The following is a 24,786-nucleotide window of genomic DNA, read 5'->3' on the forward strand; positions in this document are numbered from 1 at the left end:
AATTTCGAGACCGATCCCCATTATGCGAACACTTTGCGAGTTGTCTACTACTCGAGTGCAGTATCTAGCATAAGGCTACGTACAAATATGAGCCTACGGACTTATCGACCAGTGTAGTGTGATATAAGGTGGGAAAGAGCAATAGACAAATATCATTATTTATACTTACAATCAACACTAACTTTCATCCTCTTGCTTACACTAGGGGGAATACTATTGCTAGCAATACACAAATATGCTCCCATATCTAGCCTCGAAATTTGAGTCAGCTCGAGATTTTCGCCTTCCCATTCAATAACTGTAAATAGAAATTAAAATGTACTGAAACTTCGACTAATAATATAATATAATATAATATATATATATATATATATATATATATATATATATATATATAATGTTCAAGATAATGATCGTTGAAAATGATAATATATACTATATAAGGGATATCGATCAGCAATTAACGAGATATATTTACTCTTTATTCATGTAAAGCCTAGCTTTCGAAGCTTATTTTGCTTCTTCCTCAGGGCAACTGTAAAATACAACAAAACACATCATCAACAATAAAACAAAAAACAGAGTACAACAACTTACTGAATGCGAGGTTAATCTCTAAGTCTAAGAAATGTACAAAATCAGACACAAGCATCAAACAGGGTAATATCAAATGATTATCAATTAAGAAACGCAATATCATAATACGCAATAAATAAAGTTAGGTTAAATGTCATTCATCAACTGGACCATCGAAAAATGGTCTGTTAGAAAATTCTATGAGATATGCATATATTGGACTTAATCTCTGCGTGTCCGTTTTTTTGTTAATTTTACTTTTTTGAGTTTGTATGTGGATCATTTCTAGTATACATCTTTTTTTATAATTTACATTTACATCTAAAATTTTTACGTTATTAAAATCAACACTGTGTGAGTACTTATTAGCATGAACAGATAATGCACATCTCAGGTTATTTGTTCTAATATCACTTTTATGTAAGTTCATGCGATTTCTAAGCCACTGAGAGGTTTGACTTACGTAGGTTTCATGACAGTCAGTACATTCCAGTTCGTACACCACATTCGATTTTATTTCTTTTGGTATAGGGTCCTTCAGTTTTGAATATAAATTTGCCACTTTCTTTTTGCACTGTGCTACTATTTTCACTTTTTTATTATAATCTTTAAAACAATTCTTAATTTTGTAGGTAAGGTAAGGGATGTTAGGGATGCTTCTATATTTCACAACTTCTGTTTCTCCCACCATATCAGGTTGTGTTTGACTTTCAGTCGAAGGCAACATTGAAGTAGAATATAGAAGTTTTTTCAACATTGTTTTAGGATAGGCATTCTCAACTAAAAGATCAAACAGTCTTTTCATGCTTCCATCTCTGAATGTTGGATCACAGATTTTATAAATCCTGTTTTTTTGTTCTTTAATGAAATTTAATTTTATGCTCATTGGATGGTCAGATAAAAAATGTATAAACTTTCCTGCAGAAGTCGTCTTTCTATACCAATTTAATTTTACTTTATTATCCACTCGGCATACCTTGGTATCTAAGAACGGAACAGAGTTGTAACAATCTTCTGTTTCAATCGTGAACTTTAATTTAGGGTCGAAGCTGTTGAAAACTTGCAATATCTCCTCAGTTCCCGTTGATGGTAGGGATATTATTAGGTCGTCTACATATTTTTTTATAAATGCAAGTGTGAATGTTAATCTAGGTATACAGGAGTCGAGCACATAGTCCATCACATACAACGACAAAATCGGGCTAAGTCTGGATCCCATAATGCACCCAAACATCTGCAAATAGAAACTGCCATCGAACATGAAGTAACCTGATTCTAGGAGGAAGGTGATAATCTCCTTGAAGTATTCTTTTGATATGTTGCAGACTGCCTCAATCTTGTTCCAATGGAATTCCATTGCTCTCAGTACCAACTCCTTTGATATGTTGCCAAATAGGTTGACTACGTCAAGTGATATCACCACATAATCTGGGGGTAATTCAAAATTGTTAATCTTACTGGAAAAGTCAAACGAATCTTTTACATAATATGTATTATCCTGGTCATAGGCTTCTGTTAGGATTTGTGCAATATAATTTGAAAATTTACATGTGGGACCCTGTACATCAGATACGATTGGTCGCATTGGGATATTTTCTTTATGTATTTTGGGATTTCCGTACATTCTAGGGCTCACTGAATTATATGATTTCATTGATCTTGCAGCTTCTTTACTTAGTATATTTTGGTTTACAAGTGTGGATATGATCTTGTTGGTTTTATTCTGGATAGTGGTCGTTGGGTCTCTAGAAATCTTTTTGAAATCGTCAGTGTCAACAATTGAGTACATCTTCTGAAGATAATCCGCCCTATCCATAAGTACAGTCACTGAACCTTTGTCACTGTCGAGAACTACAAGGTGATCATTAGTTCTCAAAAAGTTTTTCGTTGTTTTATATAGCTTTCTTATGTTGTCTGTCGCACAAATATTATTTTTACCTTTATGTAGATGACCGGTTATAATGCTTGCTATGATATTGCGTTTCTTAATTGATAATCATTTGATATTACCCTGTTTGATGCTTGTGTCTGATTTTGTACATTTCTTAGACTTAGAGATTAACCTCGCATTCAGTAAGTTGTTGTACTCTGTTTTTTGTTTTATTGTTGATGATGTGTTTTGTTGTATTTTACAGTTGCCCTGAGGAAGAAGCAAAATAAGCTTCGAAAGCTAGGCTTTACATGAATAAAGAGTAAATATATCTCGTTAATTGCTGATCGATATCCCTTATATAGTATATATTATATATATATATATATATATATATATATATATATATATATATATATATATATATATATATATATATATACAGAATGATTTCTAAGGGAATCGACCAAGTTTTACACTAAAAAAATACTCTGTTTTCTTTGCCGAGCTTTCGGATTTTATTCAATCCATCCTCAGGGCTTTGAAATCGAGGTTAAGGTGTCAACAAATATAAACTAATCATTAAGTAATTCATAAATCTAACAAAAATAAAAATATTTCAGGAATCTCAAAGTGACAACTGGGTATCTTATGTCGATAAAGGTCCTTTATCGACATAAGATACCCAGTTGTCACTTTGAGACAACAGAGTATTTTTTTAGTGTAAAACTTGGTCGATTCCCTTAGAAATCATTCTGTATAAATCACGACCATTACTGCATCTAAGTTATATATATATATATATATATATATATATATATATATATATATATATATATATATATATATATATATATATATTGTTATGGATCGTATATATTCAAGTTGAGATTATGTTGTTATTGATTTGATTTAAATTGATTCGATCCAATAACTAAATTTGATACTATATCTTTTATAATTTTGCGCCGACTATATATATCTCAGGAGGGTTCATTCAAATTCAATTATATATTTTTTTAATTTAATTAATATTTTCAAAATTCACTAACTATAAAGAAATTCTTATCTAATAACTAAATTTATATTAATCTAATCTTATATTTACGTATTTAAATCTTCATCGACCTCATCAGTGTTCTATGTTATGGTATGGTATCGTCTTCTATGCTCCTAACCTCGAATGGATTATAACCTTGATTCGTATTAATTCAGTTGCATTGTTTTGAATCCATTTTCCATTTGATATTGCTTCAACTTGCTTGAATCCAGGAAATTTCTTCTTGAAATTGATTAAATAATTTTCCACTTCTTCTCACAATGATTTTCAGGTACGTATTTAACAATTTTAATATCTTGCAAATTTTCGTAAATAAATTCTTTCGTTTATCAATTATTTCAGGTAAATTTCTTGAGTCAGGTGACGTGCTCTCAACAATGGTTTTTTACTGACTGAATAGCTGTCATTCGGCTGGGCTTTATATAGATTTTCAATTTTTTCTTGAAATCAAGATTGCCTTGGATGTCAAAAAATTTTCCAAATATGATGCTTTCGCAATTTTCTCTTTTGAGGTAAGTTTTCCTTCTTCAATCTTGATCTAGTTAATTTCTTCATTTTTTTCCGCATCTTTTGGTACCACATATGTTGCATTCGGTCGATTCGAAGTTACAAAATTTTCAAATATTCTATATACAATTTGGAAATTTTTCTAATATTCACTTTCTTTGGCCTAATATTCAAAGATTTCAATCTATAACTCCTAAAATCTACTACATATTTTTAAATTATACTATAATCTAATGAAATATATACATTTCTGTATGTTTGAGACATTAATTACTTTGGAATCCCTGATTTATCATTCGATATCCTATCCCTATCCATTTTTTACAATTTTATTAGGAATTTCAGCTAATATTACATTTTTGAGATTGCATCTAGATGTAATTCACTAGATCACAAGCTATTTCATGAAAATTAACATAGGACATATAAAATAAATGATTATTTTTTATCATTTTGAATGAAAATTGAATGTTCAGTCTTTTGACTCTTTTAACATTATTTACATGATATATAAATGGTTCCTGATACTTGAGTTGAATATCTTTTGTTGATTTTATCAAATTGAACTTGAATTTTATTAATCTTTTCATTTTGTTTCAGGTCCTGAGATGTTTTGAATGAATATTGATATAGTACTTTAGAAATATTGGATTTATGCTACTTTTATAATGTGCAAGTGAATGGAATAAATGAATAAAGTTACTCTACTTTTCTTTAAAATTATTGGATCATATCAAGTTAAAATTTATTATCTATTTGATGAATTTGCTGTAGTTTCCGAAGGATAGAGTCTGGTAATGTATTCTCATTGATTTTATAAGTTGATAATACCATTCCATAACAATTCCCCAAATTTAATATTTGATAATTTTTATTTTCAATATAAAATTTAAAATATTAAAATTTCTCCAAAATTTTGAAATTTGATTGAAATTTAAATTAACTTTCATTCGTTGTCTGGATGAATTCATATAAATCATTAATATGAAAAATTCCTCTTATTCTTTCTGTTTCTAATTCTTTTAATACATAACTGTTCAAACCATTCTCATTATCTATTATATATGGTCCCTCGAATGGAGTTTTTAATTTCGCACAAATCTTATTCCGCTTGTCTGTTACCCTGTGGGATCGTACAATAACCAAATCTCCTTTTTTAAACTTCACATGTTTCCTTATTTTCTTATTCTCCATCCTTTTAATATATTTTTCACCTTTTTTAAGTAATTTTTCTCTCACTTCTTCCCTAATCTTTTCATAATTTGTCCTTTCTGGACTATTCCAATGTCTCTCTGGATTTTCTTGTTTCATTAAATATAATGGTGTTTCTTCTGTAACTGTATTAGGTATTGTGTTCAAAAAAAATTCCACTTTGTTCAATTTTATATCCCATTCATCATGTTCTCCATTAACGAGTACCCTTAGGAACTTAATAACTTCCTGTATGTATCTTTCTGCTGGATTTGCTTGAGGATGTCGGATGCTGATATAATTTAGTTTTATATTATTTTTGTTACAGTATTCCTGGAAACGTTTGTTTTGAAAATAAGTCGCATTGTCTAATATACAATTTTTTGGATGTCCTATGTCTTCTATAAATTGGTCAATTTTCTCTTTTATTGTGACCACTTTTGTGTTTTGACATGGATATAATTTAATATATTTTGAGAATATGTCTACAATTATTAAAATAAACTTATTTCCTCTTTCTGTAATTATTAGTTCTCCTATAAAATCAATAGCAATCATGTCCAATTTTTCTTCGGCATAAATATTTCTTGCTTGATTATAATTAATATAATTTTTGGTTTTATTTAGTTGACATATTTCACATTTTCTTGTTACGTCTTTGCTTAAACTATAATCTTTTTTTGTTATATAATTTTCACGGAAAATCATCCATATTTTTCTACTTCCTGAATGCCCATTTTCTTCATGCAATGTTCTCAAAATTTCTCTTGCCAATCCTCCACCAATTACATACAATTCCATTTCACCCAATTTTTTAATATAAATATCATCTACTTTTAAACACTTTTCTTTTTCTTCTGATGACATATTTTGTTTTGAAAGTTTCGAAATCGTTCAATTCAACATCCTTATTATTTATCCATAGCAGTGCTTCTTCAGTTAATTGACTCCTGATATATTCTTTAAATGTTATGAATGATGTGAAATATTTTTGTCTATTTTCTAAAAATTTCATGAAAGGCACTGGGTGTTGTTTTTTTATCTTTCCATTGAAATTCATTTTATTGTCTCCAAGATTAATAATTCCAGATGTACAATTTTCATTACTAAGAATTTTTTTTAATTTTTCATTCTGCTCTTCAATTTTCTCATTTTGAATTTGGGCATTTTTATACATCTCAATTTTATTGTTTTCTAGTTGCTCTAGTTGTTTTTCCATATCATTCTGTATAAGACTCAGGTTCCTTTCTATAATATTGTGAAATTCTGTCTTGATTCTATTTTCACTAATTTCTAAATTCTTTTTACATATTTTGCTTTTCTCTTGTAATTTTGAAGTAAATTCTTCTTCAACTTGATTTATTCTGGCATTAAACATATCATTGACTGCCATTAAACTATTCACAAGTTTTTTATCCATTTCAGTTATATTATCTGTCAATTCTTCTTTAAATTCTTTAAAATTTTCATCCAATATTTTCGACTGATCTTCCAAATTTTTCAATTGATCTTCCAATTTTTTTGAACGATCTTCAAATTTTTTACTCATATTTTCTTCTAAATTCTTAATTGCAGTCATTATATCCAAGAAATTCAGTTCTTTTCTATTTTCTTCATTTATTTCCATATTTCCTCTTGCATTTTCTTCATCATCCCCCTTTTCTCCAATTTTCGTTTTACTTCTTGTTTCCATTTTTTATTGAATAATCAATGATATGATTCCAACAATTATGTATTAATTTGAAATTTTTTTAAAATAATGCTGTAATTGAATTAATATAATCATGCTGTAATTGAATTAATATAATCATGCTGTAATTGAATTAATATAAGCCACGCGTTGGGCGACAATTGTTATGGATCGTATATATTCAAGTTGAGATTATGTTGTTATTGATTTGATTTAAATTGATTCGATCCAATAACTAAATTTGATACTATATCTTTTATAATTTTGCGCCGACTATATTTATCTCAGGAGGGTTCATTCAAATTCAATTATATTTTTTTTTAATTTAATTAATATTTTCAAAATTCACTAACTATAAAGAAATTCTTATCTAATAACTAAATTTATATTAATCTAATCTTATATTTACGTATTTAAATCTTCATCGACCTCATCAGTGTTCTATGTTATGGTATGGTATCGTCTTCTATGCTCCTAACCTCGAATGGATTATAACCTTGATTCGTATTAATTCAGTTGCATTGTTTTGAATCCATTTTCCATTTGATATTGCTTCAACTTGCTTGAATCCAGGAAATTTCTTCTTGAAATTGATTAAATAATTTTCCACTTCTTCTCACAATGATTTTCAGGTACGTATTTAACAATTTTAATATCTTGCAAATTTTCGTAAATAAATTCTTTCGTTTATCAATTATTTCAGGTAAATTTCTTGAGTCAGGTGACGTGCTCTCAACAATGGTTTTTTACTGACTGAATAGCTGTCATTCGGCTGGGCTTTATATAGATTTTCAATTTTTTCTTGAAATCAAGATTGCCTTGGATGTCAAAAAATTTTCCAAATATGATGCTTTCGCAATTTTCTCTTTTGAGGTAAGTTTTCCTTCTTCAATCTTGATCTAGTTAATTTCTTCATTTTTTTCCGCATCTTTTGGTACCACATATGTTGCATTCGGTCGATTCGAAGTTACAAAATTTTCAAATATTCTATATACAATTTGGAAATTTTTCTAATATTCACTTTCTTTGGCCTAATATTCAAAGATTTCAATCTATAACTCCTAAAATCTACTACATATTTTTAAATTATACTATAATCTAATGAAATATATACATTTCTGTATGTTTGAGACATTAATTACTTTGGAATCCCTGATTTATCATTCGATATCCTATCCCTATCCATTTTTTACAATTTTATTAGGAATTTCAGCTAATATTACATTTTTGAGATTGCATCTAGATGTAATTCACTAGATCACAAGCTATTTCATGAAAATTAACATAGGACATATAAAATAAATGATTATTTTTTATCATTTTGAATGAAAATTGAATGTTCAGTCTTTTGACTCTTTTAACATTATTTACATGATATATAAATGGTTCCTGATACTTGAGTTGAATATCTTTTGTTGATTTTATCAAATTGAACTTGAATTTTATTAATCTTTTCATTTTGTTTCAGGTCCTGAGATGTTTTGAATGAATATTGATATAGTACTTTAGAAATATTGGATTTATGCTACTTTTATAATGTGCAAGTGAATGGAATAAATGAATAAAGTTACTCTACTTTTCTTTAAAATTATTGGATCATATCAAGTTAAAATTTATTATCTATTTGATGAATTTGCTGTAGTTTCCGAAGGATAGAGTCTGGTAATGTATTCTCATTGATTTTATAAGTTGATAATACCATTCCATAACAATATATATATATATTTTTTTTTTTTAATCACCGTTGTAGGGTAAGGCTTCGAGGTTGCCAGTTCCTCACAGAACAAGGCAACACTCAATTGCTAGTGAGGAAACTCCTCACAATTCTCGTGGTCCACAAGATCACCTTATATATATCTCACATATAGATCACCCTATATATATAGATCACCCTATATATATATATATATATATATATATATATATATATATATATATATATATATATATATATATATATATATATATATATATATATATATATATATATATATGAAGTGAAGTATGAAGGTGAAGAAAAAAAAAATATATATATATATATATATGATATATATATATATATATATATATATTCTTTTGAAAAAAGCAATACAAAATATTAATTTTAAACAATCAAGCATATGTGTCGATGAATCTCAGTATTAGCAGAGGAAATGTAACGGGGCATCATACATTTCAACGTATGATACAAGAGAACAGATGAAAACCTCAGCAAAAACTCTGTCTTCCCGTATCGGTGTAGTGACTGGTTTGTGTAAACGTTAACAGAATAATATAATAATATAATATAATATAATCCTATAACAGTTCACAAGCATAAACGATACTTCGCGAATTTAATGAAATTGCTTTGGTGGCTCTATTCCACAAAACCAGTCACCTGTCGAATCCTTCATTTGCCAATTAAATTATTCATCAGTTGTTGAGATTGAGATCTTAATAATTGACATTAATAAGAACTTTGAAACCAAGGTTCAAAAAGTAGGTTTCGGGAATAGATCATTCAATAGCCGGCATCAAATATTTGACGAAATTTATTTGTAGCTTACTCGCTCTGCTCGCCGAAGGGGCTCCGCCCCTTGGACCCCGTCACTATGCCGGTAGATCCTTCACTGGGTATCCGGCTAGAAAATAAAAGCTTTTTTTCCGAAACCTTGTATCGTTAGCTGATTTCAGACGATTCACTCGGTATACTATGCTGATTCTAGGTTGGAATTCTATATGATTTTTTTCCTAGAATATACCGTTTCGCCCTTGCTCACATGAAAATATTTGATGCAAATAACTTTTCATGACGACAAATCAAGGGCGGTCCTAGCCTTAAATTTTGAGGGGGTTCGCCATTTTGGGCTTCGAGTTTTTCTATGGGACCAAATCCCATATTACACCGATATCAAGCCTAACCTCTCAAAAATATTTATATTTAGATATTCATATGAATATTTATATAAGGCGTACAACTTTGCTTCCGCCGCGGCAACGGCGCGCCGTTTTGCAATAGATGGCTGTAACGATAAGTGGTAGTAGAAATAAATATAACGTAGATGTCACACAATAAGTTTAGGTATTTGTGAACATAACACCATCGACATGTTAGTCGATTTGTATCTGCATCATAAAGTTATTCACGATTAACCATGTCAGCTTACGATAAAGCTGCCATCCCAGCAAACACGTTACATCACTTGGCAGTTTCGCGAAGTCTCAAATTGCACATTGATAGATATCTTCATTGCGATTACGCATACTTGTTCTAAACATATTTATTTTGCGACATTGCTTTGTTAACAACAATACGAAGATGCAGTGATAATAATTTGAGGATATTAATAAATAACCATAATGCCATCCCCATAGAAAGTGGTAAATTAGTAGTTAAAAAGTTTACCATCGAGCGACTTCGCAACGAAGTCTTTTTGAGAACTACACAATGTTAACATGAATTGGATGATATTTCAAATCCTTTTTGAGTGGGTCACTTTATGTTCCCAATGTGGCTGTTTATTCTGGTGAATGTAATAGTAATACTTTGCACATTATTATTTTCAATTATCCATCTGTGGCACTGAAATATCCAGCCCTCAAAGAGTCCGACGAATATTTATTTATTCTCCTTCATCTGGATGTAATACACAAAAACAAACGATTCAGAGCAATCCGAGAGGTCGTCGGTGAAACCAGAACGTGATCCTAATAGAAGCATTTTTGCAACAAAATACAGATTACGTATTCACTTGGTCCGTTTTCTGGCTGATCGAGCGATATTTTGAAAACTACAATATGTAGCTATAGGCTTCCCGTTTTTTCAGTTTTATTTGTGCATTGGTGTCTGCCATGTGGCTGGTGATATAGTCCAAGCAGTTGATGTTTTTGTATTTGTCGCTCTCCAACAAAGGAAAGAAGAACAACAAAGGAAAAAGAAGTGAATATATTTAAATTGTTACATTCTGTTTCGTCCAGCAGGACCAAAGGTAAGTTATTTCATTTCATATTCTCATATGGAATGAGAAGGCCAGAAATGGATCAATTTGGGTCGAGTCCCATTGTAAAAAACACATTCCTAGCAGAATTTAACTTTTTTTTTTCAATTCTAGTACAAAACGTATGAGTCCATAGGAGGAAATGGCAGTAGGGATTTTGTGATACGATGTCTGAAGAGGTCGTTCACAAATGACATGGCTGAGTTGTGTTCATGGACTGGTCAAAAAGACAATTACAAAATAGCTGACAGTCCAGTAATGAAAATATTACACAGTAAGTACAATACCTTAACTGTACAGTACACGAAGAAATAATAGTTTCATGCTTTGTTTAAATTGTAATAAAAAACAAATATTTTATTAAATTTCGGGAAAATTTTTATGGCTCTGCTTGAATGTTATTGCTTCAAGTGAACTAACATCTAGATTTTCAGTAGTCAGTTTGTTTCATCATTCAAAAAAGATGCTTTGAATTCATTATCTGTATTTCCCACTGCCGCCTTTCATTCTACAAGTTTGAAAAATCAACCAGATCTTGGGATTTCTTAATTATAAGTTCATAGAAATGTTAGTCCATGGGTGGCCATTGGTAGTCTATCAATTTTTATGCTAACCATACAAAAGATATCTTTTACCCTTGATGAAAAAACAATATTTTATTTCAGGTGCAGTAAAGAAGACAACTGGAGTGTCCGAAAAGGACTTCGAGATATATGTCAAGGATTGGCTCCGACATGCCAAACAACGGAAGGAGAGGATGTTGAAAACAAAACCAATAAATTAAAATATATATAGTATTTTTGTATAGGTGGTCAAATGAAGACCGGTACTGTTTGTTAATTTTATTATTTTATGAGAGATATATTTCATTTTTTTGTGACGTTTGTTTTTTTATATTAGATTAAATAATTATTTATTATATGGATGTTTCATTACTTCATTTCCCATTTCCAAATTGTATGTACAAATTTCTACAGGATTACTTTTGTGATATTCATAAAATAGTCCCTTTGGCACTATACAGTGTGTTTCCAAATTGTATGTATGACTTTGTACAAGATATTCTACACATTGAATAAATTATATTCTATATAGGAATCCTTGTCCGAATTTGAACAATACAAGGCATTTGACCTATATTAAATATCATTTATTCAATGGGTAGAATATCTTGAATAAAGTCATACATACAATTTGGAAACACACTGTATAGTGCCAAAGGGACTATTTTATGAATATCACAAAAGTAATGTTTTATTTAGTTCAAAATTTTATCTTATATGGAAGTCAGTATGTGTACTCTATGTGTAGTGAAAAAAAGAATAGAATTGAGAAGTCTAATAATGATATCCTAATGAAATCATAATCGAACTTCCTATTGAAATTGATATAATGTTCTCTATGTGTGGTGAAAAAGGGAATGGAATATAGAGATATCAAAGAGACCTCGCATGAAACGACCCAATGTGGTTATTAAATAGTTATTTATAATACAAGTGCAGAAGGCATTGATATTCTTCCACGAGTTCAAAATTCAAAAACGAGCCACGAAGTGGCGAGTTTTGGAATGAACGAGTGGTAGAATGAGCCTTCTGTACGAGTATTATACATTATTTTCTCTAATTCATAGCATTTTCATTGAAATTAATGAAATATTTCCATAAATATAATTTAGTGATTTTTGCATTGAAAAATGTTGGTTGGCAGAACTGATTTCTTTAAGGCAAATTGATGAATTGACAGATAAAGCCGTGGCGGAAAGTTCGCAGTACCAACATAGAATAATAAAAGATAACCATGAAAACTGTGCGTTTCTGATATATTCTCGCACGATTTTGTTCTACAAGATGTGGAAGAATGAACGGAATAGCCACAGAATTAGAGAAAAGACATTTATTGACTCAAAAACTTCCATAAAAGTGACAACAAATGGATGTTTTTTTGGGGATATTTTTTCATGTCTCAATTTGAACAACACAACGACTTGAAATGCGTACATGATGTCGCGGACATTTCGCTGCAAATGCGAGCGGGAGGCAATGTTTTTAATACATCGCATGCGAGCTTTTAGTTGCAAAGTTACTTCCATGGTACTTCACAGTTACCTCCCAGTGTTTGCTGGGATACGTCCCGGTACGCCGGGACATGTCCCGGTTTGGACCATTGAGTCCCCGTGTCCCGGTTAGTTATTCAATTGTCCCGGTCAGTAATTTGACCGTTATGAGATTCATATTTCCTTATATAGTGTAGGTGAGACAAAATTTGTTTTCATGGAATCTCAACGGATTCCAGTAATCATAAATCTGAAATGCTGTTTCCGTTGCTCAAACATTATTTTTCAGAAACCGAAGGATGGAAAATAAAATTATTAAAATTGTCCAAAAAAATCGTCTTATGCAATCACTTTATTTTATATTGAATCCTTAGAGTACCTTAATATTTCCATATAAAATATTTTCGCTGTCAGTGCGGTACTTACTTCGAAGTAAAATAAAGGCGAGTTTTTTTTTAATTCGACAATGAAACTATCGGTTGTCCAGCGCATAGACTTCACAATACTGCTTCCACTTCCGCCGATATGATTTTAATTTCTGTGCATTCTATTGGTCTTAAAATTTTCAAATATTTTTCGATATTTTTTGTAAGGGTCGAACGATGAAAGGTTTTCGTGAGTATGCAGAAACAACTTACAGCAATGTTCTTTCTTATTCTAGAATTCGATGGCTTTCACTAGTTCTAGCTATTGAACGCTTGCTGAAGCTATGGGTGCCATTGAAAAAAAATTTCTTAGCTGAAAAAAAGGCCTTAAAAGCTGTAACCGATTTTTTTTGACTCTTTATTAGAACTTTATACTCTATTTCTACACAGTCAAGCATTTCTGATTGACAAACCGATTGAAAGTATTGAAAAATCATTAATTACTGTTATTAAAGATTAAAGTAAAAATTAATTGAGAGGATAGGTACTAAGAAAGAGTTGAATGGAAGATTACTAAATAACTATTTTGGAAACCAAACAAGACAAGTCTACAGGGTGTCCACTTTTTTAATGGGATTGTATTGGTAGCTTTTAAGCCATAAGAGTTAGAAGGTCGGTCAAATGGAGAAAAAATTGCATGCATAGAAGCATTATTATTGAGATATCATAAGAAAAGTAAATTATGTCATTTTGATTTTTCTTTTTTTTTCACTTTATTTAAAATTTTATCAAAAAATGTTACATGAATTTTTTATTCGACAGTAAATTATCCTTAATTTGACGTATTCAGATTTCGTATCCAGCGTTTCGAACTCTCTGGGACACCCTCAACCTCATTTTTTTCAATACGGACCTGCATATTTTATGACATTTTTCGAAATAACTTTTAACGCTGAATTCAACGATATATCACACAACGTCATTCAAAGTTGATTTTCAGATGATTTTGACCCTCATCCAAATTTAATGGTGTGTATGTAAGAAAAAATAAGTTTATTAACGATATCAATGTTCTGACCCAAATTCAATCGAACCCAGAAAAAAATCGAGAACTGTGGCCAGTGAATGGAATTTTTCAAAAACTGCTGTTAATAAAATAGTCAACAGACGCGAATACAATGATTTTAAATTTAAATACCAAGCCTTGCACAAATTATATCGTAATGATCTCGAAATAAAGTTCGATTCTGTAATTTGTTTCAACGGAACAAATGACAAATACAACAATAGTGATACCTCGCGAGAAAATTGAGAATGTTTCGAAAGGTATTCAAGGAGACCAAACAAGCAAATGTATAAGAAGTATATGGGTTCCAGAACCGTAAAGTGTATTTTACAAAATGGTGGACATTTCAAACACTTACTTCATTAATTTAATTTACTTTCGAATAATCATCTGATTTTTCTTTCGTTAAATGATACTTTCGTTTAATTATTATGAATTGAAATATTTAAATGATTATTATAAAAGAAGAACCAAGAAACCAGTATACTGGTTTCTTGCTTTGATTCTAATATGTTCCATTTAGTTCAAGATGGGTAAGTTGACTTTCTTATCGAAATTTATTGCATATTGCATGTTGTCAATTAAACTGAATAAAGGTAATACAGATCCGACCCAAAGATAATTGGATAAGGGTCAAAATCACCTGAAAATCTACTTTGAATGATATTGTATGATATATCGTTGAATTCAGCGTTAAAAGTTATTTCGAAAAATGTCATAAAATATGCAGGTCCGTATTGAAAAAATTGAGGTTGAGGGTGTCCCAGAGAGTACGAAACGTTGGAAACAGAAATCTGATTACGTCAAATTGAGGATAATTTACTGTCGAATAAAAAATTCCTGTAACATTTTTTGATGATATTTGAAATAAAGTGGGAAAAAAAGAAGAATCAAAATGACATAATTTACTTTTCTTATGATATCTCAATAATAATGCTTCTATGCATGCAACTTTTTCTCCATTTGACCGACTTTCTAACTCTCATGGTTTAAAAGTTACCAATACAATCCCATTAAAAAAGTGGCCACCCTGTAGACTTGTCATGTTATGAGTTTCCATACAGTTTTATAATACGTCATAATCTCAAACAATTTATTAATATGAATTTCTACCAAGTAAAGACCGATCCCATCAAGAAGATCTGGGCATACTGGCAACGTTGCAGATTATTTCGCATTTGACAGACGTTACGTATTGAACATAATGGCCGCCACCGGATATAAACAATGAATAAAATAGTAGTTTTTGACGAAAAAAAGCAATTTTTTTTAGGGAAAAGCTTGAAATGTGATTAATTAATCATTTCTAACAAGAATCAGTTGATAAAATACAAGAAAACTAGCTATTAATGTGGATAACCTCACCTTCATCAAGCCAATTTTACAAATTTTAAAAAAAAAAAACAGCAGGATTGAGGAATTTATGTCACCGGATTCGTGATCTAATACCCAAAATTAGTAAGTAAGCAAAATTTCATCACTTTTGAATCATTATTAAAATTAATTCTATATAGTAAACATTCACCTGTTTTTCTTTTTAGAAGATGGATTATTATACAGGATTTGGATGGATAATTATACAGGATATTTATTTGTCGAATATCAATCAGAAATATCTAGAGATATTGAACCAATTCAAGTCTGAAAATTGAGATTAAAGCTTCAAATTATTAACTAATTTGTAAAGAAATACACAATATTTGATCAACTATTATATTTGAAGTAGTAATTAGTCATTTTTGGAGAAATGAGACATTTTGAAATCTGAAATTCTCATTTCTCTAGAAATGGCAATTTCTTTCTTCTTTAAAAAATTTGGGAAAAATGCATAATCAAAATGTGAGAGTTATTATCAGTCAATAGAAATACTACCTGAAATAAAGAAACTGCATTCAATGTTTATTTTCAGTTTTGACAAATATTGAATTTACATAATCATTCGATAAGATCTATGAAAAGACCTAAAGTGAAATGTTGTTTTAGGAATATTCAGTATAGCTATAATGAACTGAAAAGAGGCAGAATGAATAGATCTACCTTTCAAAAACCCATGGCTTATGTTGTCTTACAAGCAATCATATTTAAGTGTAACATCTTTGAGAAATCAGGTTATAAGAAGTCCCTCATTTCCAAGGTTCATCAATACTTTTTTCAGTTGAGCAACAAATTATTCTTCTATTCCATAATTTATTAAGAAATACAATATATAATCAACAATTATATAGGGTGTATATATTTAGAATACAAGGAAGGACACCTTTTGAAATCTAAAAATTTGGTTAATAATAGGTTATTTTCAATAATTCATAATATTGAAAGACCAATTGGACATTCCTGAAGAACTAAGGCGTTTTTAGAATCTGAAAATTGTATCGATGAATTTTGCATACTCTTCTGTTGCATATTTCTTGAAGGTATAGGGACAAAAATGATTTTTATGGGTTCTGGTGAATGATCAAAGGGATACAGGTAACAATTTCATTAATACCAGTCGAGATGTAGTTATCATAGATAAGGGATGATATAGAAATTTCACTAGATAATTCTGATTTAGTGGAGGACAGCTGAATGATGGTTCGCTACGTTATAGAGCAAGCTTGTAGCTCTGGGTTTTACTCAGAAGTAAATTGAACAGGGCAATATATATAGTAAATATAATTTTGATAGATATTAGTTGAAAAAGATCAACAATTGAGCATTGTATCTACATAAAATCAAAAAAATAACTTACTAACTGTTGTTGCATTGTACGTGGATTACTTTTTCGTTTTAACTAATGTTAATTCTGAATGTATATAATATCTGATAGAAAATTCAAATGATAATTTTATCATAAAGAATTTAGGGAAAGCTAAAAAATGTTTAGGGCTGAATATCACTCCTTTGAAAACTTAATTGAAATTTGATTCAACAAAAGAGAGTTGTAATGATGAACCATATAAGAAATTAATAGGTTTATTTATTAACGTCTTCAGCAGTATTAACTAATCCTGATAAAGCATATTGTTAAGAGTCAATTTAATAATTATCTCATTATTGAACACTGAAAAAGTGCAAAATTCATTTCAAGATGCAAGTAAAAAAAGATCATTGTTCAAGTTTCATTCATTCATGAAATGGAAAGTTTTGATGAATAGTTACTTTTCAAAGTATTTTATACCTACATTGAATTGCTGGAAAATTGATACCAATTTCAAAAGTAACTGCCATGTTGAAATTCTTCATATACTGAATGATCCTTTAAATTTTATTTCTGTCGTAACATTTTGACTAGTATTTCAACTGATTTTTTATATGTATATCCTAGTATAGCTTTAATAAACAAACTAAAAAGAGACAGAATGAATCGACTTGCCTTTCAAATACCCATGGCTTATGTTACCTCATAAGAAATTTCAATATCTTGGTGGAACCTTTTTGAGAAATCAGGTAAAAAGTTTGAGTCTCTAATTTCCAAGGTTTATTAATACATGTTTCAGTTGAGCGGCAAATAATATAATAGATAATATATCGTTGAAATTGTCACGTATGTTCCGTACGGAGTAGACGTGTGTTTTTCCGCTCCCTTTATTTAGTAAACAAAGAGTAGATTTGTTATTCTTGCAATATTTTTCCGTTGAAATCGTCGTAAAGCTTGAGAGAAAAGTTGAAATATATCGTATCATCATAAGTTCTCACCGTACTTTGGAGATTAGCATCCAGAATGCCTTTGAAAAAAGATCAAAAAGACGAGATGAAGAAATGTTTATTGGACTTTTTCACTGATAAAGAATTCATGTCATTATTAGCCGATAAAATTACGGAAATTGTGGAAAAAACTCTAGATAAACGCTTAGGTGAACTGGATAGTCGTATTGAAGAACTTGAAAATAGAACTGAACAATATCAGAGTAAATATTGTGAATTGGAGAAAAAGGTGGATATGTTGGAGCAGGCGAATAAGCTGAAGAAATTAAGGTTATATGGAATGGTTGAAGAACCTAAGGAAAAATTAAAGGCTAAAGTGCTTGATATAATTTCGAAGAAAATGGGAATTCCAGAAATTAATTTGGAAGACTGTTACCGTATCGGAAAGAAGAATGCGATAGATAAGAATCCAAGGCCAGTTATATTACTTTTCGACTCTACTAAATTCAGGAATAAAGTGTTTCACACTAAGAAACTATTGAAGGGATCAGGATTGGTGATAGTAGAGGAACTGAGCAGGATTAATTCCGACATTTTCCGGCGAGCCAAGGAGAGATTTGGAGTGAAGAAGGTTTGGTCGAGGGATGGAAGAATTTTTGTCAATCTGAATGGTAAAATACATATGATAGGATCTACAGAAGAAATAAAAACATTAAAATAGGTAGGAGTGGAAGTGAGCATGTCAGGATATTCAAAAAAATTTTTTTTTCTTTCACTCTCTGGGTGGAAATAAGCTTTTCTGTTTCCTTTTTTTTTTTTTCTCGTTCATTTTCATAGACAGCTATTGGTGTCATTATTCACGACTTTTTTTTTTTTCATTTCAATTTCTTGTCAGAGATCATTCCATATCTTTATATTGCATTTAATATTTGTGAAGTTTAATTTCTCGTATTTCATATCACTATAGAGAGATTGTCATTTCAATTTGAATTTTTTTTTTTTCACAACTGAAGAGTTTTGATACACATTATTTGATTTATAATTTGTGCATATTATGATTATATTATGTTTTCTGTAGTCCGTGCAGCCTCCTATTATTTCGGTCTGTTAGTCATTTAGTTTTCGTTCCTGAATTTTGGATTATTTTTCCTCAAATAAATAGATATTTTTTTTTTTTATTAAACTTGATCATGAGAAAATTTACTATAGCATTTTATAATATAAGATCGCTAGTACCACATTTATCCCATATAAAAGACTTTTTATTATTACAAAACTATGACATATTGGCATTGAATGAAACTTGGCTAGATTCTAATATTCCTTCCAGTCTATTACACATTGATGGCTATAACTTCGTGAGGTTGGACAGGATTGGAAGGGGTGGCGGAGTTGGAGTGTACGTTCGAGTGGAGTTGTCTCATGAGGTGCTGCATGCTGTGTCTGATCCACATCTTGAGCAGCTATGGCTCAGAGTTCGGATAGCTGGGGAAATTTTCATCCTCGGTGCGCTCTACAGACCACCCAGTGCAGGTATAACGAATTTTTTAAATTCTCTTGAGGACAGTTTATCTGATGTTTGTCCTCTTGGACAAAGGATTGTGTGTGGAGGGGATATTAATATAAATTTTTTCAATTTGAATGATTCAAAAACTGCTAAATGCCTTCAAGTTATGAATTGCTTTGGTTTAAAACAAATAATAAATGATGCAACAAGAATTTCTGCAAGTACCTCTAACCTAATTGATGTTGTCATGATTTCTAACAATGAGGTGAATTATTCTGCGGGAGTTGAAACAGTTGATAACCTTTCCGATCACAACCTTGTTTTTTGTCGGTTTAATATTGTTTCCGTAAGGAGGCGAGCGAGTAATTATGGGTCAAGAAGTCTGAAAGAAGTTGATGAGGAATTGCTCAATACTGGTCTTTCGGTGACTCCATTCGAGAATATTTTTTATCTGAGTGGCGTGGATGCCAAGGTATCTCTCTTTACGAAGCTCCTTGTAGGACTTTTTGATGAGATCGCACCTATGAAAATTAAAAAGTTGAAATCTAAAAGCAGTCCATGGTTCACCTCCACAATTGGTGATATGATTAAACTCAAAGATAAAATTTTCCGTAAATACCGCGCTTCTAGAGCGCCCGATGACTGGATTAGTTATAAAAAAATGAAAAATCAAGTAACTAATGCAATATCTAGAGAAAAAAAAGCTTACTTAGAGTATTTCATCAATTCTCATAAGTTTGAAAATAGATTATTATGGAAAAAATTATCTGAGTTGGGTGTTTACGGTGGGAAGTCTAATAGAGATTTGCCTGATAATTTGAATAGACCGGATGATATAAATAAGAACTTTTTGAAATCTTCGCGTCATCATCTGTCGAGATGCGCATGATGTAGTACGTGATCACATCGCTCCTGATAACTAGAAAAATAGAGATTATCCAAGTGCCAACGAGTCACAAAATTTCAAAGTGTTAATTGTATTTTATATGATATAAATATTTTAATATATAATATAAAAATGGGCCCTAAAACTAACACAGATATTAAAGTAGCAATCAAGGAATCCATTTTAGAATTCTTCAGTGACGATAAATTCATAAACAAACTTCTTATCAAGATCAACGAAAAACTTGATATTTTACAATCTGCAGTCAACGATAACACGGATAAAATTGAGTCGATCAATATGAGGATGGATAACCTTATGCAAGCAGAGAAAGTCAACAATGTATGTGTTTACAATCTGATGGAAATGCAAGAAGAAAACTTAATGGAAAATTTACTTGAAATATTCAACGAAAACATGAAGGTAAAAGTTAACAAATCTGATATTGTGAAATGCTATAGAGTGGGTGTAAAAGGGAAAAATCCACGTCCAGTGATTATTCGATTTGAACGGTATCAAACAAAATTAACAATACTGAAAAATTGCGGACGTTTGAACGGAACGAAAATTGGAATCGCTGAAGATCTAACAAAGAGACGTCTAGAGTTATATCGCTCACTACGACAAAAAAGTGAGGACAAAAAACAAGTATTCACGCGTAATGGAAACATTTATGTTAAAACCGAAAATGGAGTGAAGAGGAAAATTGTAACCTCACAAAAATAATTATCTCCATAAATAGTTTACGTTCTGAAATGTTGAAAATTTTTTTTTTTTTTTTTTTTGGCCTTCATATGTATTGAATTCTTTTGTTGATTTTTTATTCTTTAGGTTAATGATGGTTGTTAATTACTTTAGAACATAATATAGATTATTTATAATTATGAGCACTTTTTTGAGTTTTTCAAAATGTTAGCTTCATCAGAGAGCATGTGAGGGGTATTTATTTGTTTCCCCTGTCTAATGAACATATTAGAGACACTGGAGCTTGATGAGGTCCCGGGGACCACTATGACTGGGGAGATCGGGGCCGGGGGGGGCTTCGTTGGGGGCATGTCGCGTCTAGGTATAATACATTTCAACATAAGAAGCATTCAAAAAAATTTCGATGAATTATTAGTTTGTCTGGACAAAATAAATTTAGAAAAAATAGATATAATTGTACTCTCAGAAACTTTCAACCTTACTAACATTGAACTATTTTCAATAAATGGCTATGAAATATATTATAATAATTCTGTATTCAATAAGAATGATGGAACAATAGTTTATGTTCGAAAGAATTTGAATCCAAGAGTTAACTATACACAACTGAATCAAACAACTCCTGTTCGTGTAGAAATTATAATAAATGAACTTGCTCTTGGGATAACAGCTATTTACAGACCTCCTTCAACTAATTTGGGTGTATTCATGGAAGAAATGGAAAAATATTTAAGTGAACTAAAGAGGAATAGTGTTGAGATAATTGTAGGAGACATAAACATTGATATTTTGAATGGAAACGATAAAATGTCAAGTCTCTATATGAATATTTTGGGATCGTGTGGTTTTATTTCTTATATAAACAAGACTACTAGAGTGACAGAAACTACATCAACCTTAATTGATCATATATTTGTCAGAACGCAGATGAATATTAAAAAAAATTTTAGTCTTAATCCTGTTATTTTTAAATGCTCAATGACAGATCATTATCCTGTAGGCTTGGAACTCGATTTTAAGGGAAAAATAAAAAATGAAATGAAAACAAAAGAATTTGTGAAAACCGATGTCAAAAAATTATTAACTTTGCTGAAGGAAGAAAATTGGCTAAAAGTATATGAAAGAAATAATGTTGAGGAATGTTATCAGATATTCAAGTTCACTTTAATGAATCATTTGAGCTCTTGTAGAAGAATAACACGTTTAAATAATAAAAATAAAAAACTAAAACCATGGATTACTCCTGGATTAATAAACAGTATTCGTAAGAGAGATAGGATGAAATTAGACTTAAATAAAAATTACTCAAACGAAATGAAACTTCAATATATAAATTACAGAAATTTTCTTAATAAATTACTAAGACTTACTAAAAATAATTATTACTCTAACAAAATTAAATTAGCAAAAAATGACTCTAAGAAAATTTGGCAAATAATGAATGAGGCGGTCAATGTAACAAAATCACAAAGCAAAACTGAATGCATTATCAACGAAAAAAATGAAATTTTGACCCATTCAACTGACATTGCCGACTCTTTCAATAATTACTTTTCCACTATAGGTGTTGAAATGCAGAATGAAATTAAGAAAACTAAAAAAACATACAAAAATAACATAACTAATCAGAAGACGCTTTTCCTTACACCAGTAAACTCACAAGAACTTATCGAATTAATATCTACTTTGAAGAATGATTCATCGCCTGGGGATGACGGAATTGACGTTAAGCTCATAAAATATATACATACCTATTTAATAGACCCGCTCAAATATATGATTAATCTTATATTTGAGAAAAATGAAATTCCTCAGGACTGGAAATCATCTAGCATTGTACCTGTTCACAAGACCGGCGATAAACAAATTCTACAAAACTATAGGCCCATTGCGCTTATCAATAATTTTGCCAAGATATTCGAAAAATGTTTGAAAAACCGTGTTATGAACTTTCTAGAAACGAATAATACAATTTATAAAAATCAATATGGATTTAGACCAAATTTAAGCACGGAGGACGCTATATTTAACCTAACGAATGAGATAAACACCAACTTGAACGCAAATAAAAAAAATCTGTCAGTTTTTATCGACTTAGCTAAGGCTTTCGATACTGTTCCTCATGACAAATTATTAGAAAAAATGGAATATATGGGTATAAGGGGAAGTGCAAATCTACTTTTTAAAAATTATTTATCGAATAGGACACAACGAGTCAAAATTGAAAATACTTATAGTCAGGTTAGAAACTCCACAATAGGTATCCCACAGGGTACTGTACTTGGGCCTACACTCTTTCTTATCTACATTAACGATATTGGATCGATTTTAACAAATGGTAAAATAATTGCTTACGCTGATGATACTGTTCTGACATTCGCAGGATCCACTTGGCAAGAAGTGTTTGGAAAGGCAGAAGATGGTATTAGAAATTTGTATAGTTGGCTCAACTACAACCTCCTTAGTATAAATATTCTAAAAACTAAATATATTACTTTCTCAATCTCGGCTGTTGACAGACCACAAAACACAATCTTGAAAATTCATGGCGAAGATTGTTCTAATTCTAACTGTTCATGCGAACCTATACAAAGTGTCGATAACATTAAATATTTGGGTATTATCTTAGACAAACATCTGAGATGGATTGTTCATTGTAACTATATCAATAAAAAAATGAGATATTTAGTCTATAGACTATATCAACTTAGAGATATTCTCGATAAAAAACTATTAAAGATGGTCTATATGTCATTAGTAGAGTCAATTCTGAGATATTGTTTAGTTATTTGGGGAGGAGGGTTCAATAATTCTTTACAAAACATCTTGATCACTCAAAAATTCATACTGAAAATAATACATAAGAAAAACCGAACATTTCCAACTGACAGATTGTATAAGATAGCTGAGGTGCTGCCACTTAAGGCTCTATATATTCATGCTTGCATAAATTACCTCCCTAAGATACAGCATCTTTTACCAAAGATACCTGCGCACCACACCACCAGATCAGTTTTTTTGCGAACCCATCTGTACATTAAGTCACACACTCAACGAATAGTAACATACTTTGCACCTAAGTTTTACGACAAACTTCCTATTAATATAAAATCATTGATTAATAATAAACGACAGTTTAGTATACAAACCAAAAAATACATCCAAAAGAACTATAATACATTTTTAGATATCATGAAACCATAGAATTCAATTAAAGAAGGTCTTTCTCAAACTTCCTACTACTGATCTTTTACGTGTAGTCTAGTGGCGGGGCGCTTTTTCGCCTGGCTGTCTGGGGCGGTTTCCGGGCTCCTCATCTGCTCCATTCAGATTTATGCATCTGTATTATATTATGTGGTGAATGATTCACGACACAGACATGATTTCTTTCATTTCTAGTGTGGGTCATTTTACCGATGATACACTCGTTTGATTTGTTTTTTTTTTTTGTATGGTTAGGTTGAAGATGAAGACTCGTTGTACGAGTGTATGTGGTGTTAATTGTTTGTAACATTTTATGGTGAATAAAATTGAAATTGAATTGAAAATTGAAAATATCAAGCCCGACCAGGGCCTGCTTGAATTTTACAATAATTCGCGGTTCTTGAATTTTGCAGAGGAATTTTATTTTACGATGACAACTCAGGTGGAGGTGCTGTCAGTTCTGAGTTCAATGAAATCTAATGTAATTGGTCCCGATCAG

At 30.6% G+C, this 24,786-nt stretch overlaps 1 protein-coding gene and 3 long non-coding RNA genes across 6 annotated transcripts in view; 2 read left to right on the forward strand and 2 right to left on the reverse strand.

The window, feature by feature from the left end:
• Window positions 1-24,786, reverse strand: part of LOC123682000 (neurotrimin-like) — a 910,163-nt gene that overhangs the window by 134,321 nt on the left and 751,056 nt on the right. For all 3 annotated transcript variants that reach the window (XM_045620378.1, XM_045620380.1, XM_045620379.1), the window contains one exon: window positions 170-298. In XM_045620378.1, the coding sequence (XP_045476334.1) occupies window positions 170-298 (129 nt within the window). The remainder of the gene's footprint in view (window positions 1-169; window positions 299-24,786) is intronic.
• On the reverse strand, window positions 454-708 carry LOC123682009. Its single transcript, XR_006747755.1, has 2 exons — window positions 598-708; window positions 454-535 (listed from the first exon to the last, which is right to left on the reverse strand). It is a non-coding gene; the product is annotated as an uncharacterized LOC123682009 (long non-coding RNA).
• On the forward strand, window positions 1,724-2,793 carry LOC123682011. The gene is made up of 2 exons (XR_006747757.1): window positions 1,724-2,649; window positions 2,712-2,793. It is a non-coding gene; the product is annotated as an uncharacterized LOC123682011 (long non-coding RNA).
• LOC123682008 lies at window positions 10,660-11,641 on the forward strand. Its single transcript, XR_006747754.1, has 2 exons — window positions 10,660-11,148; window positions 11,540-11,641. It is a non-coding gene; the product is annotated as an uncharacterized LOC123682008 (long non-coding RNA).

Source organism: Harmonia axyridis, chromosome 6 (genome assembly GCF_914767665.1).
Source record: "Harmonia axyridis chromosome 6, icHarAxyr1.1, whole genome shotgun sequence".
Lineage (NCBI taxonomy): Eukaryota > Metazoa > Arthropoda > Insecta > Coleoptera > Coccinellidae > Harmonia > Harmonia axyridis.